The sequence below is a fragment of the Xenopus tropicalis genome, chromosome 3, assembly GCF_000004195.4.
Source record: "Xenopus tropicalis strain Nigerian chromosome 3, UCB_Xtro_10.0, whole genome shotgun sequence".
NCBI lineage: Eukaryota > Metazoa > Chordata > Amphibia > Anura > Pipidae > Xenopus > Xenopus tropicalis.
In genome coordinates this window covers 99,972,116-99,990,125 of record NC_030679.2, presented here as the reverse complement: position 1 = coordinate 99,990,125, position 18,010 = coordinate 99,972,116, and the positions used below count along the sequence as shown (strand labels likewise).

General features: G+C 36.1%; 1 protein-coding gene across 10 annotated transcripts in view; it reads left to right on the top strand.

The window, feature by feature from the left end:
• The window catches only part of tcf12 (transcription factor 12 (HTF4, helix-loop-helix transcription factors 4)), a 145,798-nt gene that overhangs the window by 114,774 nt on the left and 13,014 nt on the right, over nucleotides 1–18,010 (top strand). For 5 of the 10 annotated variants that reach the window (XM_004912704.4, XM_012959616.3, XM_004912703.4 and 2 more), the window contains exons 9-15: nucleotides 8,247–8,352; nucleotides 8,841–8,974; nucleotides 9,207–9,351; nucleotides 9,724–9,788; nucleotides 12,999–13,077; nucleotides 15,767–15,840; nucleotides 17,432–17,503. In XM_004912704.4, coding sequence (XP_004912761.1) covers nucleotides 8,247–8,352; nucleotides 8,841–8,974; nucleotides 9,207–9,351; nucleotides 9,724–9,788; nucleotides 12,999–13,077; nucleotides 15,767–15,840; nucleotides 17,432–17,503 — 675 coding nt within the window. Of the gene's footprint in view, nucleotides 1–645; nucleotides 846–8,246; nucleotides 8,353–8,840; nucleotides 8,975–9,206; nucleotides 9,352–9,723; nucleotides 9,789–12,998; nucleotides 13,078–15,766; nucleotides 15,841–17,431; nucleotides 17,504–18,010 lie in introns of those variants that run through there. The other 5 variants (XM_004912706.4, XM_012959618.3, XM_002940253.5 and 2 more) reach the window with 3 other exon arrangements.

Below are 18,010 nucleotides of genomic sequence, written 5' to 3'. Positions count from 1 at the left end.
GGGTGCTGTACACGTTTAGTAGGAATAACTGGCAGTATTTATACAGTTGCCCTGTCAGTGGGAATCCTATTGTTCTATAGAAGTAAATTATCTTTCTTTGTACATTAACACACATATCATTCTGTGAGTGCTTATAAATATATTATAGCTGTGAATTTTTTTCTTTCTGCATAGCAACCCCAATACCATACACCTGCCATCATTTGAGAAAAGACAGTATTGTTACTGCAGTATTATTAATATATGCATTGTTGCAGACATTGCAGAGTTATAGTTAATGCCATACCCTGCCAGAGGGTGATGTTGCTGGAGATCTGTATGCCATGCCTCAGCTGCTAGAATTTGATTTTGAAAAATTAATACATAATAACAGAAAGCAGTAGAGGGTGAGGGTTTTAATCCCCCACCCCACACACATTTTTATTTTTTTGAAATCTGTGGTCTATGTTTTTGCCTGTTGTTCTAAAGGCAGATAATCCTCCTTTCAGCTTTGATGTTGGAGAGTTGTGCTCTCACTCTGTTAAAGGATGTTTCCTGGAGGCATTACCATTGCACAGTTCGGGGTGTGATCAAGGTTGGATTACTGTATGCTCCTTCCCTCCCCCTTTGGCAGTGTGGGATGGTTCAGCCCTGTTTTGCATAAGTTTCTTTTGAGTAGATCCATGTGTGGTTTGTGTAGGCACACTACTGCTGGAATTACTTTTCCTCGGGTGGATGTATTCCTGGGATTGAAGCAGTGCACTTTAGCTACTGCCTGAAACGGCTTCACAATCAACATGTATTGTGCGTACCCCGTGCCTGGAGTGGGCAGCAATTCTTTGATGTACTATTACAATGGGAAAACGGTGAGGCAGCTTTTCTTGTGCCAATAACTGCAGGCTATGGGCTCACTCTCTGCTCTTGTTTTGCTCTTCCTTTTCTTGCTGTGTGACTTCTTATACATTTTACATTAACCGCTAAAACTTTTTTTATGGCCACTTTGGTTCTAATATTTAACTCCTTGTTGTGTAGAAGGAACAGATTTGTTTCAATGATTAGGCTGATTGGATATAGAATATTTGTGAAATGTTTTTATGTTAACAATCATTCTTCTTCAAACTAAAAAAAGGTTATGTGCATGGACATTGATACTGTAAATGCTGTTTTAGTAAGGGAGAGAGAAACCACAGGAAAGTCTGGCTTTGCTGAAACTTAGTATTTCTGGGAATGATTAAGGGCAGTCAGTAAGGTTGTGTTTCCTGTTTAGACTTTGAGGTTCAGCGGCTCGGCTATACTGTTACTTCATCTGCTTCAAATCAGCATTCTCACCCTTCAAGCAAACAGCTAATTCTGCCTAAAATGCACCATATACACCTTGTGAAAGTCATGGGATACACTGCTTTTAGGTGGTTAAAAGGAATCTTCATAAAGCTGCAGAAATGTAAAATATAATCCAGACAGATACCCTTTTATTTTAAAAATCTCACTAAGCCGATTTAGATAAAAACAAACCTGACTCTGCAGTGTGTTTGCTTGTGGATTAAAAGGAGCAGAGCTTTACAATCGCTGTTTTCAGATTTACTTGGGCATTGACAGGAGAGTGTTTTATACTTGTATTTTTTAATGCATGAAGAATTCCATAGTAATTAGTTGTATACATCTCAGCAAGGAACACATTTTGCTTAATTGTAAATTTAGAACATGTCTTATTTTTCTTTGTTCTGTAGCAAGAAAAAAACAGCTTTGATCTCATTAAGTATTTCCAGGCTTCTAAGGGATGGGGGCTGGTACTTTAAAAAGATGCCTGGCCCGAAAATTCATTGCATTTGTCTGCTATGGGTCAGAGGTGACGTTTATAGTCCTAGGCAATTGGTAAACAAATGATAGATAATTTACACGGAGGAGAAAACATCTGCCTGGATTTATATGGATCTGGGCAATATCAGCATTGATTGTAAAAGATTAAGCTAAATAAATCTACAATTTGCCTATGTGTGTATAAATAGTTGCTGCATGAATGTTAGGGTATTAATACATATGTTAATGTGTGGAATGTATTGCTAATAAAACACAATTTCTTTATTAATAGTAAATTGGTACAGATGGATCAATTAGCCCTGCTCACAACCAGTCTCATTTTTCTAGATGAAATTCTTCTTTGATCAGGTTCAAATGAAAGTATTTTGTTTTACTACTTGTTCACATTGGCTTCACTAGTCTGAAAGAACCTTTCATTTCTCCCAAATGCTGTCATTTAGTAAAATTATTAGAATTCTATTGTGTATTATTTATACGGGAGATTAATATCCATGATATATTTTAATTTTGTGCATAAATATATCAGAACTCTTCATCTAATCAAATAGTTATGCAGTCTGTTACTTTCTTTCAGAATAAAACGTAAGTCATATCAGTATAAGCAGGGGAGCAGATAAAGTTATTGAGCAGCACTTGTGATGTTCATGTTAGAGCAGCGTTATTGTCCCCCAGGCTATAAACTCTCATGAGCTGGGATTCTGGCCCTTTGTTTTCATTTCTTTTTGCTGCTCCACTCTTCGCTTCCTTTCTAAAGTTTCACATTAACAACATAAATTAAATCTGAAGCCAATAGTATTCAATGTGTATTTGTTCATTTCTGTAAAGAGCCCTAGCGGTACGTAAGAAACTTTTCTTGTCCTTTAAAACATATACATATGTAACACATGAAAATTTTCCCCTTAGATTGCATTTATTCTAGGGCAATAGTAGTTTACTGTTAATTACCCTGTTATCTTAAAAAGATTGTCCTTACTAAGCATAAGGCCTCTTTTAAAGCTTCCTTTAAAAAAAAAGGAGTGTCTTTTAAGTGTCTCTTAAAAAAGTATGTATTGATTTGTGCCATCAATTTAATGAACATAGTAGATTGAGCCTAAAAAAACAATACTGAAAGCACATTCAGACTATTTAAACCTGTAGGCATTTAGACATTTTCTTAGTTCGCTTCTTATTTGTTTAGTTTCTAAGCATTTTCACAGCAGTGCGAACAGGCAAATTTCTAAGTTTTTAACTTTTTTGGGGGGGAAAGGATGAGAGCGTAAAGCAGGATTTATAAGGGATCTTTGCTGACTATTGTTTGTGCTGTTTTTTGCATCACTACTTTGGGAAAATACCTCTGTGTAAATTAACTTTTCCCTGAAAAAAATGTAGGTTTTTTTTTGTTGCAAAACAAGGTAAGGCCAAATGCCTTCTCCTTTTCATTCTAGAATCTCTGTGTTTATAAAAGTGCTGTTGGTTGTCCCCTTAGAGTTTAAAATAGCAGACCATATAGACCATACCAATAGGCTGTAGTAAATTGTTTGTAGTGTTTGTTGTAACCGTAATCCATTTCTAATAATTAGATAAAACAAAATAAACAAAATGATGAAAAAAGCAAGCATGATGGTGTAGTAATTTTTTTGGGGGGGGGTAAGTGCTATTACTCCATACTGATTGCTGCCATTTGTTCTTCAGCAACATGAGCTGCATTTTGGCACCAAGAGAAAGTTGCTACTTTACTCTTTTTGGTTGGTTGTTGTTTTCCCTACCATAGCTAAAACTTTCTTATTTCTGTATAATCACATTATTGTACGATGTATATGAGTTTGCCATATGTTCACTACCCAATAGCTATGGTAAAGCATTATGGTAGTAATTGTAATATCAATTGTAAATTCAAAGTTGAAGTGAATTATAGTTTTGAGTACAAAGTAAGCTATTTTCTGATACTTTGTCAAGTGAAAATGTACAAAATGTTTGTAAAAGAAAACATTTGTGTGCGAATGCATTTTTTTTTACTGTTTATAGGAAAGGGACAACTGTATATTATGCTTATGATTAGAACAATACAAAAAGCTAGAATAGGTGCTTACATTGACCACAAGTGAACAGCAGTTTAAATGGCTGGATCTTTTTCATTGTAGCCATACAGGTGCATTTAAAACATACAGAATGATTGAGCGTGTTCTTTTTAGAGCCATGTTTAGCTTAAAAAACACCTCTCACACATGGTGGTACTTTTTCACACTAAAAAATATAAATGCATCCAGCTCAAGTTTTAGTATTATCGTTATTATCACTGTTGTGTAATGTATGTGGGAACAGGTGGACAACCAGTTACTTGAATCCATGAGGCTGTGTAGATTTGGTGCTAAGAGGCAGCGATAAAAAGCAAGAATTGTCCCATTAGATGTATGATGATATGCTTTTGTGGGAATACAATTGAGAATGCCTGCGCATAGATCCAGGCTCCTGATGTGCATATTGCAATGACTTCACAAATGTTCTTTTCGCTTTTTTCCAAAAACTCTCTCCTTTGGTGGCCAGTGGTAGTAGCTTTATGTACAGTTTATGCAACAAGGAAGCATGAATGTCTTTCCCAGCAGCACTAGCTTTATGCTTGAGAATTTAAAACTAAATCCCAGGTCTACATGGAAGGTAATAGGCCAGCACTGTCAGAGCCTATGTGGATCAAGAAAGTCTCTTTAATCCCCACAGTCATCCTATATTGCTTCCTATTGCTATTACAATCAGCTTTTCAGTTATACAAACTGTGTGTGTGTGTGTGTATGTGTATATATATTATATATATATATATATACAGTAATATCCATACACACTGTTCAGTAGTGCTGAAACCTTATAACTATGCTCAATGATCTATTTGTGAACCTAAACATAGAAGACAGAATGGAAGTTTGATTTGCTTATGAATGAAAAGGAAGCAAACTGAATGTTCATGTGCTTTTGTTTTTATTGATGCCTGGGGTGTAGTTAATCTGGACCTCACTTCTATCACCTTGTAGTACTTCCTTTCTTTACATTGTAATTTTGCACAAGAAAAGCACAATGTTTGAGTTTCACACAAGAGATGGCACATTGCATCTATAGTTGTACTGTTTAATAAGAGAATGTGGACTAAAATTAGGCTTCAAAGCAAAATTGGTGCACTGAGGTAAAAGTGTTCCATGTGGTATTTTATTCCCCTGTGAGTGTTAGCCAAACCCGAATTAGTATTGCCTGTGGCCTAGTTTCTTATTTAGATACATGTATCTTTGGGTGTGCTACAGTATGGTGCAGGCAAGATGTACTTTGTTACTGTTCAGATTAGAGTACAAACCAGATTTCTGTTTTTACTTTTACCTTACTTGAGGGAAGAACACAGTTGAGAAGCTTTACCAAATGGGAACAGACACACAAATGTCACTGAGGCATGTTTATATAAAGCTATATGGTGTAATAACTCTGATGTGGCACTCAACACTTGACCACAAAATAGCACTTATTGATAAGCAGCCTATAATTCAGTTTGTAACCAGGCAATAACTAGAAGCCTGGCTGCTGAGATGTCAGCATTGACACCCAGTGATGTAATTAGCTATCACCTCATACATATATATATGTGTGTGTGTGTGTGTGTGTGTGTGTGTGTGTGTGTAGCCACAGCTGTTTTTACATTTCAGGTCAAAACCTAGTTCTAAAGCATGCTTTAAATGGATGAATTTAATATCTAACCTTAATCTAGCCTTAGTTTTTTTGGGGGTTTTTTTTTTAGAGGACCTTTTTGATGTTGCTGTGTAAAAAACACTGATATTGTTTGCTGGGTGGGGGAGAAAAGTAGAAAGAAGCAAGAAAATACAGTGCCAGATTCTTAACATCAAAGGCCTGAAGCAGCATAGCACTAGAAATGTGGTCTTGGAAATTACATTCTTTCCAGATGTTAGCGTACAAGAACACGAAAAAGGGACTTTTGGCTAAAATATTAAAAATACCCGCAAAAGAAAACCAGATGGCTTTGTCATCTGATTACCTGAGTATATTTGCCATAATTCCTTATTTATTAGTGAGATTCTATCTGTTTACTGCTTTATATGTAGACTGTTGGTTGCAGTATTTACATTCCTGTGATAATATATAGAACAAGAAAGCAAATATATGTCCAGTGAACATAATCTTAACAGTGTCATGCTGTGTGGCAAATGAATGTATATACATACTAAAGGTTATATACAGATTGCTTAGGAAAAGTGCAATCCATTTTAAAAACTGGACACATTTACAGTTAGTTTTTCTTTTCATTTTTTTTTACATAACTAAGCTGCTTTAGTATGTCTTTGACAATTTGTAAATTTTCCAACGTGTACATATCTGGCAAATTAAAACTATGAAAAAGAGATGGGACATATTTGGTTTTTGCTTTCCTCATTGTTAGTAGCCTTATACTATACTCCTACATGCTGAGATGAGCAAACAAATATGCTTAGTGCTGCAGCTGAAATGCAGGCAATGCATTTTAAAATGTCAGGATACAGACTTGTTAAAAATAGTTTTGCCCTCTGATATGATATTTCAAATAGGAGTAACCTCTTCCAGCCATATTTTCTTTTCCCAGCAAAAGATAATGTTTCAGTTCATGCTATAAAACATCACATGTATTAACCTATAAACACGGGATGATCTATCCAAACCAGACTGGGAACATCGAATGGACAAAGATATTGTGCTTGAGCCAGTTTAGTTAAACAGGTTAATAGAAGTATTTTTATGGCATGTTGTAAAGATGTTTTACAGAAATGAGCCATATGTTATTCTCATTAAGTGTTGTATCTGTAGGCTGTTCTTGCAGGTGCCTGGTCACTGGTATTGATAGTGTTGGTTTAGGACAGTGATACTGTGATTAATGTTGCACGTGCTTAACCCAACAGTTATTCAATAACTTAAATGGGTGGTTCACCTTTAAATTAACTTATAGGATGGTATAGATTGGCCTATTCTTAGCAACTTTTTAGCTGGTCTTTATTAATCATTTTTTAATTATTTGCCTCTTCTGACTCTTCTTTTCATCTTTCAAAAGGGCGGTCACTGACCCTGGCAGCCCATAAATGATTGCTCTTTGAGGCCACAATTTCTTTGTTATTGTTACTTTTATTATCTTTCTGTTCAGACTATTCATATTCCAGTTTCTTGTTCAAACCACTGCCTGGTTGCTAGGGTAGTTTGGACCCTAGCAACCAAATAGCCGCTACAGTTTCAAACTGGAGAGTTGCTGAATACACCTATACATCTATCTGTATGCTTAATCTAGGCATACACCTCCTCTTTGGTGATTTGGTTGCCTCCGTGTTGTACCAAATCCAGCGAATCTAGTTGTTTGGTCTCTTGAGCGAAACAATACTCAGTCGGTCCAGGCTTTTTAGGATTTTCAGTCCCGCCCAATAGACATCTAGCTAGATATCTGTTAGGGAGGCAATGCGGGAGGGCACATACACAGGTATGTAAGTGGCAAAGTCCGGAGGGGCCAAATCAGTTGAATCTACCCATATATAGTCAAACTTTACTCTCGTAGGGCACAAAGTATGCTGGGAGAAAGTAAACTGGACATGTGGCCTAGGGAAGAAACCTGTCTATAGCTACCATTAAAATGATTTCTTAAAAAGGGCCTGTTTTTTTTTTAGTATACTTTGGGGCATGGCCGGGGTGTTTTGGAGACATTACCATGTGTGTCATGGGCATTTTTTTTAAATGGTTCCTTGTTTTACTTGTTGGCAGGGAAATCAGCTAGTAGGCTCAGGTAACCTGTGGGCTAACCATTGGGAGCGGACCCTGCTAATTTTGTGGTGTGGGGCCCAGTGATTGTTTTTCCTGTTTCTTACAGGAACAACTGCAATATTTAGGTTGTATATATGGAATACTGAATATCTAGTTATTTTTAGCTGTTTTGTAAATTTTCATAGATTTCATGTTGTGTTACATATCTGCTTCTTTCCCCCTTGTGCTAGACTTTATATTTATTTGGCTCTGTTACTAGTTTTCCAAGTAATGTGGATGTTGGGGACTTGCCAGTTTGCAGTGTTCATTCTGTGCTTATCTGTAGCCAAAGTTTACCAAGGGAAATTGGTATCCCTAGCAAAACAATAAGCGTGTGTACATGCATTTGCAGGCATGAATATGCATTTTTTTCTCTCAAGCTTTTTCAGCTCTGAAATAAAGCTTGACAAATCTTGCAGATCAAAAAGCTAAATGTGGCCCTGGATTATACTATTGCAGCAGTTGCAGGCAAAGACTGCGGTGTTGGTGCCCTTATTATTTACCCTTCAAACAATGTAACTTGTATCAGGACATTATGCCCGCTTAGACTTGCTGAGACAAGTGCTTTAGAACTGGAATCATAATGATACCAATGAATGGGATTAACTTGTGGCTTTTATTAGGCAGGTTCAAGGAAGCTAAATGTTGTTTTTGTATGCTTGCAGGTCTATGCACCATCCCCAAATTCAGATGACTTCAACAGAGAATCTCCTAGTTACCCTTCCCCCAAGCCTCCAAGCAGTATGTTTGCTAGCACTTTCTTTCTTCAAGGTAATTTACAGATGCTGTTTGAATCCAAAAATGTTTTTCTTACAGTGTTATTTTTGTTCATTTTAAAAGATTCCAGACACATGCAGTATAATTTAAGATATCTTATTTTCAGTTTCTCATTTAAATATAAATGAAAATAAATACAGTAGTGCCGTTGACAATATAACTGAGGGTTGAGCTTCAATTTATTGCTTATCTCTTACATGGCATAAAGTTTTTTATTTATTGCATTTCAGTGTAGAAAAGGGGTAATTGCAAGCATGCAAATTGTATACAAGAGTATTGCAGTGCTTAGTTTATTTTTTGCCCTATTTCTTCAATATAGAATAGAAACATGGAGATTTTTTCATTTGCCAATGCCACATTTAACACCTTGAAGCCAAGCTAGAACAATAGTTGTTTTGCATTATATTGTGTATGTTTGTACATAAATTATAATACATATATATATTTTATAGATTTTTTTTAACACAACCTGATATTTTTAGATGGAACACATAACTCATCAGAACTGTGGAATTCCTCCAATGGGATCAGCCAGCCTGGGTATGGTGGAATGCTGGGCAGTTCATCTTCTCACATGTCCCAGTCAAGTAGCTTTGGTAGCCTACATGACCGTTTGGTAAGAGCTAAAAGGGAAGCTAACTGTAATTCTTGTGATACAGTAAAACTGGTACTTAGAGTATTTTAGACATAGTTTTAACAGTTTCATTTTCCTTATTACTGCATGATATAAGGTAGTTAATTTGTCAGATACTTAGGAAGCAGAATCAAACACCAAATTGCAATGTCTATTCCTTATTGTTTGTATATTATTATATCAGTAGTAATATTTGTGTTTTTCTCCCTTCTAGAATTACCCACCCCATCCAGTCTCACCCACAGATATAAATGCCAGTCTTCCTCCAATGTCCAGCTTCCATCGAGGTGGCAACTCAAGCTCCACCTATGTGGCTGCGTCTCACACTCCTCCCATCAATGGATCAGACAATCTGTTGGGTAGGTTTAAACTGAACTCTATTAATTTAAAAAAAAAATTAAATCATGATAGAACAATGCTCTCTTATTAAATGAGTTTTTTTTACTTTCATTGGTGCCACAAACTGCAGGAAAGCATGCAGTATTAGGGCTGCAAAAACTCCTAAGTCCGAGACTTTTTCTGCCTTTTATCAAGCTGTTCTTTACGTGAAATTCATTGTGCAATGCAGAGAAAAGTATATTGCTACTTCTGTATTGGGACACATGCCCCCCCCCTGCCTTGTTCCCAGCACAAACTATTGTGCTCACACCTTATTTACCACTCCTACTGAAGCAGTAGTTTGTATGAGCTATACCCACTGTATCAGAATTTTCCCAATAATCTTTGTACAGGAAATCGAGGGAATGCAGCTGGCAGCTCACAGACTGGGGATGCACTTGGAAAAGCTCTTGCATCTGTAAGTATCAAATAAAAATCTTCCAGTTTAATAAAACTTTTTGTGTTGGCAGTGTCTCAAGTGAATCCAAGTAACATTTATCAGAGAATTTCTGGTATGTTGGCACAGTTTATGTAATAATGTATGGAGCATGAAGGGTTCAAATTTTAGTTGGAATGTACAGTGTGAGGTAAAAACTGAAGTGATCATGAACAAGATTTGTGTGAAATACAATGGGCAAGTGATATGGCCCTTAGCTGGTGGGTCTGCACAGATCCAGGAAGAAACTGTTGGATCAACCCAGTTTTGCCTGTGGTTGTGCTATGGTTGCAAAATCAGACTGTGATTTTATCGATTGGTCACTTTTCCAAATGATCGAGTGCATGGCCTGATTTAGCCCCTTTACAATCTTCCTCCCTGATGTTAAAAAAAAAAATACATGAGGTAACTGCATACTTAGCACACAAGGCTTCATATCACTTTACAAATACAGTATTGGGATCCAATATTTGCAAACCCTGTATTCATAAAGCTCCAAAGAAGAAGGCCATCTCCCATAGAGCCAATTTTAAGCAAATAATTGATTTTTTTTCTAAATGTTTTCCTTTTTTTCTCTAATGTAAAACAGTGCTTGTACTTATACCTAAGCTGCATAAATCCATATTGTTTTATTTCTATATTTATCAAAATTGGTAGGCAAACAATCTTACTGGGTTTATGAAATGTTTAAATGTTTTTAATGGACTTGGCTATCTATCTAGAAAACCATGGATTCCAGATAATAGATTCTGTCCCTGTATTTGAACAACAATCTGCACACAGTGTTCATTTATCACTGCTTTTCAAAGCTATCCAATGAGAGTTAATTTTTGCTACATTTTACCAGATCTGCAGCTATTGAATTACGTGTGTGGCCAAACTATGGTCTCTGTGTCAGAAATCTATGCAGACCTACAATATTCTGTCCCTTAGGTGTGCACAAGTCTATGAATATGGACAAAAAATGTCCAGAATCACTTTGTGCGTCATTGTCCAAATATCTTCAGCTTTTTTATGCTCTCACTGAAGAATGGGGCCAAATAACATCATGTTTCTTTCTTACCAATATGTTTTTGTGGTACAATAAAAAAAAGAAGAAAAAAAAAAAAAATAAAAAAAATATATATATATATATATATATATGCATTTATACAATATAGGTGATCTGTAGGAACCCTTCAAGCAAATGCATAGATGTTTAATCCTTGTGCTGGTTGGGCTTCAGTTGTCATGGTGACTTAGTTCTGTCATTCTGTGTTGTTGCTTGGCAGAAGCAGCCAGGTCATTCCATAAATCACTTCTGTCATTTCCAGTGGAGATGCCTTCCATCTGCTCTGTGAATACATGCCATAGTCTACACATTTCAAATTCTTGTTTCACTTCCACTTTCCCACCAAATTGGTTTAGCTTCTCAATCGACTTCAAAGTAGAAAATTGATTACTGTTTATTCCGAATCAATTTATCAACCAGTGAGATATGTTTAATACTATACAGCAGGGATGTTTTATTTTCGAATTACTATCATTAGTGAGTGTCTATATCCCATATTAGACCGTGCCTATCATTTTAATATTCAAAATCAGAAGACTGCTTAAGATGTAAAGAGTTGGGAAAATGAAGCATTTCTTAGTGCATGTAGGTATTAAAGAGCACATGGAATATACTATGTGATTAAAGATGTAAGGCCAGATAATACATTTGCAAAGGTTCTTTTATTTTAGCTTTAAGCCTGGATAATTGTGGTTTTAATCTCAGGGTAGCCAAGAAATAGAATTGTGCATGAAAGTATTTACACAAAGTTCCCAAAGCCCTGTGGATTATGCATTAGTTTGGATAATGAACTAGTGTAGATAGAAAGGAAAGAGAATCTGGGTATTTGTGCCATTTCTAATGTGTCTCGCTGAATGTTTGCCAAATAATAGCCCTTTAAGATTGTGCCCATGGAGGGTTTATTGGAGCAAGGAACATCTGCTTTATTAGATTGACTAATGCCAAATCAAAACATTCAGACTTTCATTTAGAAGGAATCAAATAAGGCTACTATTTAACTTTTTGATTATATCAAAATGGCTTATGGTTTGCGCTTCATAGAATGCTTTTGTGTCAGCTGGCTTGTTAAGTGGCTAGTAGTAACTAGTCTAAAAGAAATTAAAATTCAGGGAGTTGACTTTAGAAAGCAATTCATGAATTAGGTTTCTTTGTCGCTTTGAGACTCTATTATATTAGCATGACAATGCTTAACTGAAATGTACACCACAGTATTTGGAAATTGGGCTAACAGCTCCATGGCCTTGCTTTGTGTGCCCTCCATTGTGTTTCTTTTGTGTCAGTCCTTTTCATGAAATTTAGGCATATTGGCACCCTACTGACTGGAATGGCCTGTGACTGATAGGAGGAGGAGCTTTATTTTGTTGCAAGAAAATGAGTCGTGTTACTATTTAGAATTAGTAGAAGGCAAAAGAATTATTCGTATTAGTCATTTTCTGCTGGAAACTCCATGTGCTGAATACGGAATGGGCTGTCTGCCTAGATTATTTATTTCCCTTTAGCTAGAAATTAATTCGCTAGGAATTGAGAAAACTATGATGATTAGAAATTCTGCATACAATTAACTACATTATGGTGACTCCTTTTACTTATGCATTCTTTTAAGGATATAGGCACTTAAGCACTTCTTAAGCACTAATTTGCCAAATACAACAATCACAATAGCAATGCCATAATCTTGTGTGTGTGAAACATTTTCAGTACTGCAAAAAATGCCAGTACAAGGATTTAGCTAAAGATTATATAGCTGCGTAAAGGCTGACCTTGCAGGATGAGTACACTCCATTGCTTTGCCCTTATATGTTTTCAGTAAATTGCATAGAAAATTGTGTGCATAGCTTTTCCTTTAAGTGTTTGCAATTGTGCTTATGATTTGGAGCTGCTATTTTGTCTGCTGCAATGTAAGAATAAATAAAGATCTATTTCATGGTATAATAAGGGTGTTTTCTAGCGTCAGGCAAAACTGCTGTTTGTATAAACCAAGAACCAAACAAGTGAAATTCCAGCAACCCCACAAGTCTGAATGTAGTCCCAAAACAGCAGTTTGCTTGGCTGCAGGCTACACAGCTTTGTGAGTGTAGCATACATATCTGTGGAGAATGCTACCCAATATGAACCCAGTTCTGCTTTCTTATTTCTTCTAGATTTATTCTCCTGATCATACCAGCAGCAGCTTTCCATCAAATCCCTCAACTCCTGGCGGCTCACCTTCTCCCCTTCCAGGTAACATTACATTTCATATACAAACTTTGTCTAAAAATATATTTCCTACATTTTGAAACGTTTTTATGGAATGTCATGAGATTCGAGGGGTTGAAATTAGTATTTCTTGGCTACTGGAAAAAGTCTGATGAGCTTTAAAAATCCTAATAATTTATAAGCTAGCATTTCCTTCTTTCTTTTTTGTTTCACTTAACGTAGTTACAAGAACTGTATTTGTACAATTTTTTCCACGTGTAATTATTATTAATTACAGGAGGCACAATAGCACAATGTAGCTGTGATGGTTATCTAGCAAATGAATAATGAACTGTGGGTATCTGGCAACTCAAGCGCTCCCGCCTCAGCTGTCTAGTAAAGTCTGTACAGCTGCTCCACTCAGACACAACTAGAAACGATCCATTCATAACTTTTTTTTTTTGGAGGGGGATCAACAGGATAATATAAAAACATGGAGTGACCTATTTTAGAGGTGGGGTTTCATTTTACTTTGTTTCTGTAAATGTGCAGGAAGGAGAGATGGCTATACATTAGTTTACACTGCAGGTTTATTAAACATGTATGGGAGCTTTCATTCCGTATCCTCCTATAAACATGATTTTATAAAGATATTTATATTTCAAAGAATCTGTCACTTTTTACCCTTAAGCGATCCAGTCTGTGAGCTAGCACAGTGTTTTTTTCATATAAGGGAATGATACCATATATAAGCATATTTTTACTGACTGTTCAAGGATGTGCTTGACGCATAGTCTTGTGTTCCAGAAGCAGATAACTTGCACATGGACCTGTTGTTTAAATACTCTTACAGTCATGGGCAACTTTACTTTATCTTTTCTATTTAGCTGGTTAAATATCCTAAAATACTGTTCCTTGTCTATGTTTTGGCTACTCTTCTGGCTGATGACGTTTTTGAATTTAGGTTTCATTCTGCCCAAAACAATGATTTTCCTTTGTGTTAAGCTCCATACACACACACTGTTTGGAGGAGTAAAACAAAGTAGCTGAGTACAGCCATATATACAAGCCCCAGCAGTTTGGGTCAGGCAGTGTTCTAAAATCTCATATGATACCTGTCCACAAATGGACCTTGTAACGCAAATGATAGCATTTCCTAAGAAAGGTGTAAGCCGCTTGCAGGTGAAGCTGGCACACAGATGCTTTATGAACCATAAACTACTATTTCTGCTGTGATGTGGCTTATATAGCGCAGCTGTGAGACGGGGGCTGAGAGGTGTTCTGCTCTTATAAACATTCAAGCATCACTTTATATGGTTGCTGCAATGAGAACCATATTCAGTCAGTCACCTGACAGGCCAGACCTTTGCTTCTATAACATTTCACTCATTACTTGGTAAGCAGTTGTTGTGTTGTTTTTCAGTTCTAGCCAAGTAATGTTTTTTTTGTTTTTTCACTCTGAAAGGTCCATTTTATAATGTTAATTGGGACTTTTGCAGATTTTTTTTTTGCACAATAAGCAACAACTAAAACTTTAAATCGAGATGCCAATTTTATCCCCAAGCTTCTAAATCTACAAGCACAGCCAAAAATAATATATTCTATTTCTTGTGAATGTGAAAATACTCACTAAAAGGTAGCCAGAGGTACATCATAAATATTTATCTGTTAAGATTTAAATGGAAGTGTTAAACAAATTACTAAAACCTCTAACACTTATTTGAAATTGGATACGGTATCATTAGGTGAAGCTTAAAGAGATCACTGAATTTATCTTTTTGTTGGGTTGCTATAGTCATACCCTACATTTATTATTCATATGTGGATTACTCAACAAAGACTTGGTAATAAACATTTCCTTCTTACCCAGACACAGTAGAGCTTAAACTTACCCATGGCTTTTTCTTTGATATGCTTTTCTGGTTTCAGTAGTATATCTATAATTTTTAATGTGGTTTGCTGCATTTATCTGCTGAAAGTGGGTACTGTACAGATAAATCATTTATGTCTCTTCATGAACTGACAGGAGAGAACAGTCTGTTACTAAACTTGGTGTTGTTGCAAATATTAGGTATACATAGCTGGTATGTTTCTCTCCTATAATTTCTCAATGATTTCATGTTGATATAGAACTTACTTCCTTGTACAGTTATTACTATATCTGAACCTTTGGTTTGAGGGTACCTAAATACAGGAGCTCAATGATTCTGTTTTATCCTGTTTCCCATGAGCATTTAGATCTGAACTGTAGCTCGGTTGCTCCAAAGCACAAATTTTAGTGAGTGTTTACTAGACATTATTTTCCTTTGTGTACTTGCCTTAAAACCATACATTTTAATAGCTTAGGGCAAAGTCACGTGGGGCAATTGGTCGCTGTGACTTTTTTTAAAAAGTGTTTTTGCAGTGATATCCGCTGCACAGAGACTGTTGCTGTGCTTAGTGCAGAGATGCAGTTGAGCGGAGGAGAGCGCTGGTTTCTAGTGCCTTCTCCTCATTTTCAGCTGAGGCTGCACATCATGTGACATTAGCATGCTGAATTTATAAAAACACTGTAAAAAAAAAAAATGTAAACCCTAGATGTTTTAGTACACCATGTATTTCAAAACACACACACTTTTATATTATCTTTGTTTTTTTTTGTTTTTTTAAATAGTCGTAGTCATTGTTTATGAACACTTATTTCTGTACATGCGTAATAATATCTGTATTTTGATTTGTTTTCCTCCCCCCTCAGGTGCCAACCAGTGGTCTAGACCCGGAGGGCAGACACCTTCATCACCAAGTTATGAAAATTCCCTTCACTCTTTAGTAAGTGAAATGAAATAATTTGCATGCACAAACAAAGCTCTCAAAGTTCTTGCATTTTTCATAGCTGTCTGTTCATTGAAGAACTGAGCCATATGATGTTACAAACACATTCTTTACAAGCAAATGGTATGGTTTCACAGAACAATATGAAACATATAGGGTGTGTCTGTCGCCATCTGTTCCATGGATGACAAGCCTCTGAGGCAGCTGCTAGTAGATTATTTTCATGGGAGACCAATAATTTTCCACAAAATGAAGGTAAACTTAAATCACTGGTTTAAGGTTTTAAATTTGATTAAATTCAATAACTTCAGTTCACATGCTTAGGGTCTTCAATGAACAAGTGGCTATGATGAGTATGCCAGTACAGATGAACTGAGTTTCTGTAATATTGTTTCTTGTATTTTATATATGAGTCAGTGTTTAAATGCTGCCTGGGAATCTTGTTTGGCTCTACAAATATATTATAGTTTTGTGAACCCACTGACTATTCATTAACAATTTCTCTAATAAATTTTATTCTGTTATGCACATTCTAAGTAAGCAGTATGAAATGGGGTTTGTAAAATGAAGAAGCCCATCATGATATTGCCATAGAGGATAAAACATCTTCTCAATGGCAAAACTTCTCCACCTAGGCCTTGTTTTACCCAATAAGTGTTCAGTTGAACCAAAGCTGAAACCTTAGATCATGCGTCTTTACAGCTTTGGGCAACTGGACATGACCGTGTTTTGTTCACAGATGATGCTTTTCTCTCTCAAAATAAAATATGCAATTGGGCTTTGGATCCAGTTTGGTTTTTATAAGAATCTTTTCTGGAGGATTCAGATTATGGAGTACACAGACATCATACTTTATATTATGAGCTTCTGTGTATGTATATATATATATATTAGATATTAATAATACACTTGTCCCTTGCTGCTTGCCTTTTGGTACATCCTTTATTTTAATACACTTTATATTTTTCCCCGAGGAGAGATTCTCTCCAGTAAATCTATAGAGGGTGCGCACATAGCCTACTGTCTTTATCTCCAGTGTTAGCTGCATTTTAGTATAATGCACACAGATACAACATTCATTCATATGCAGCATTATCTGTCTTCTAAAGTGCAATTTGCTTTCTATAAAGCACTGTTGCGTATATTATGTATAGGGCTGTCTCTAACACACAGTCTTTGGAATTTAGGATTTTATGCCTTGGCATTCACCGACTGTTTAAATATTTGCTTGTAAATTAGTTTAGACCATCACAATACAATATATATATCCCATTCACACCACCCAAAAGGGCTTTTTAGTAATTTTGTTGTGTAGCGGAACATGTAGCATTTAAGAATACAGCTTCAGAAATTGGAATGAAACAGTGGTTTTCTCCTAACTCAACATTACCGCTGTGATAAAAAAGCACAATTTTTATTTTGAAAATCTCAGATCTTTAGCACCTTGCCTCTCTCTCTCTTCAATCAAATTCCCCTGCTTTAACGTGACTAACATTTCATCCTGACAAACACGTCAGTTGTTTCCTCACCTCCTCTTTAATTAATCGTAACCTTTGCTTTGCTTCTTGTTCTATCTTGACTTTGCCAGAAAAATCGGGTTGAGCAGCAACTTCACGAGCATTTGCAGGATGCTATGTCCTTCTTAAAGGATGTCTGTGAGGTAGTAGTTTTTCTCTCTAGACCATGCCATTTGTCTGTGTGTTCATTTTACTCGCTCCCTCCTCTTTGGAGCTTTGTTTTCCACAATTTGAAATCCTTGGTCCATGTTTTATGTTTAAAATAAATTAGTAGATTTCTGGAAAAAAAAGGAAGAAAGGAATATTTAGTTGGCCTTAGTTGTGCAGAATTTTATGGGCAATTTATTCAGAAGTCCATTCTCTAATATGCTTTGCACAAGGCAATCTTTAATATCACTCTAAGCCAGACCATATTTATTTCAATTTATTGCCAGTGGGTGGAAAATATATTAAGTGTGTTGTTCACCTGGTTCCCCAGCTGGCTTAATTTCTTAAACTGCATGGAAATATCTGGTTGCAGAAAAGTAGCATATGAAACTTATTAGAATATGTTAAAGCCAGAGTAATTGTGTGTTTTATTAGCACCTGTTAAATGCAGTGAAATTTTAAAGAGGAAAAAGTGCCCAGATTTTACCACAGTGCAGGAAGGT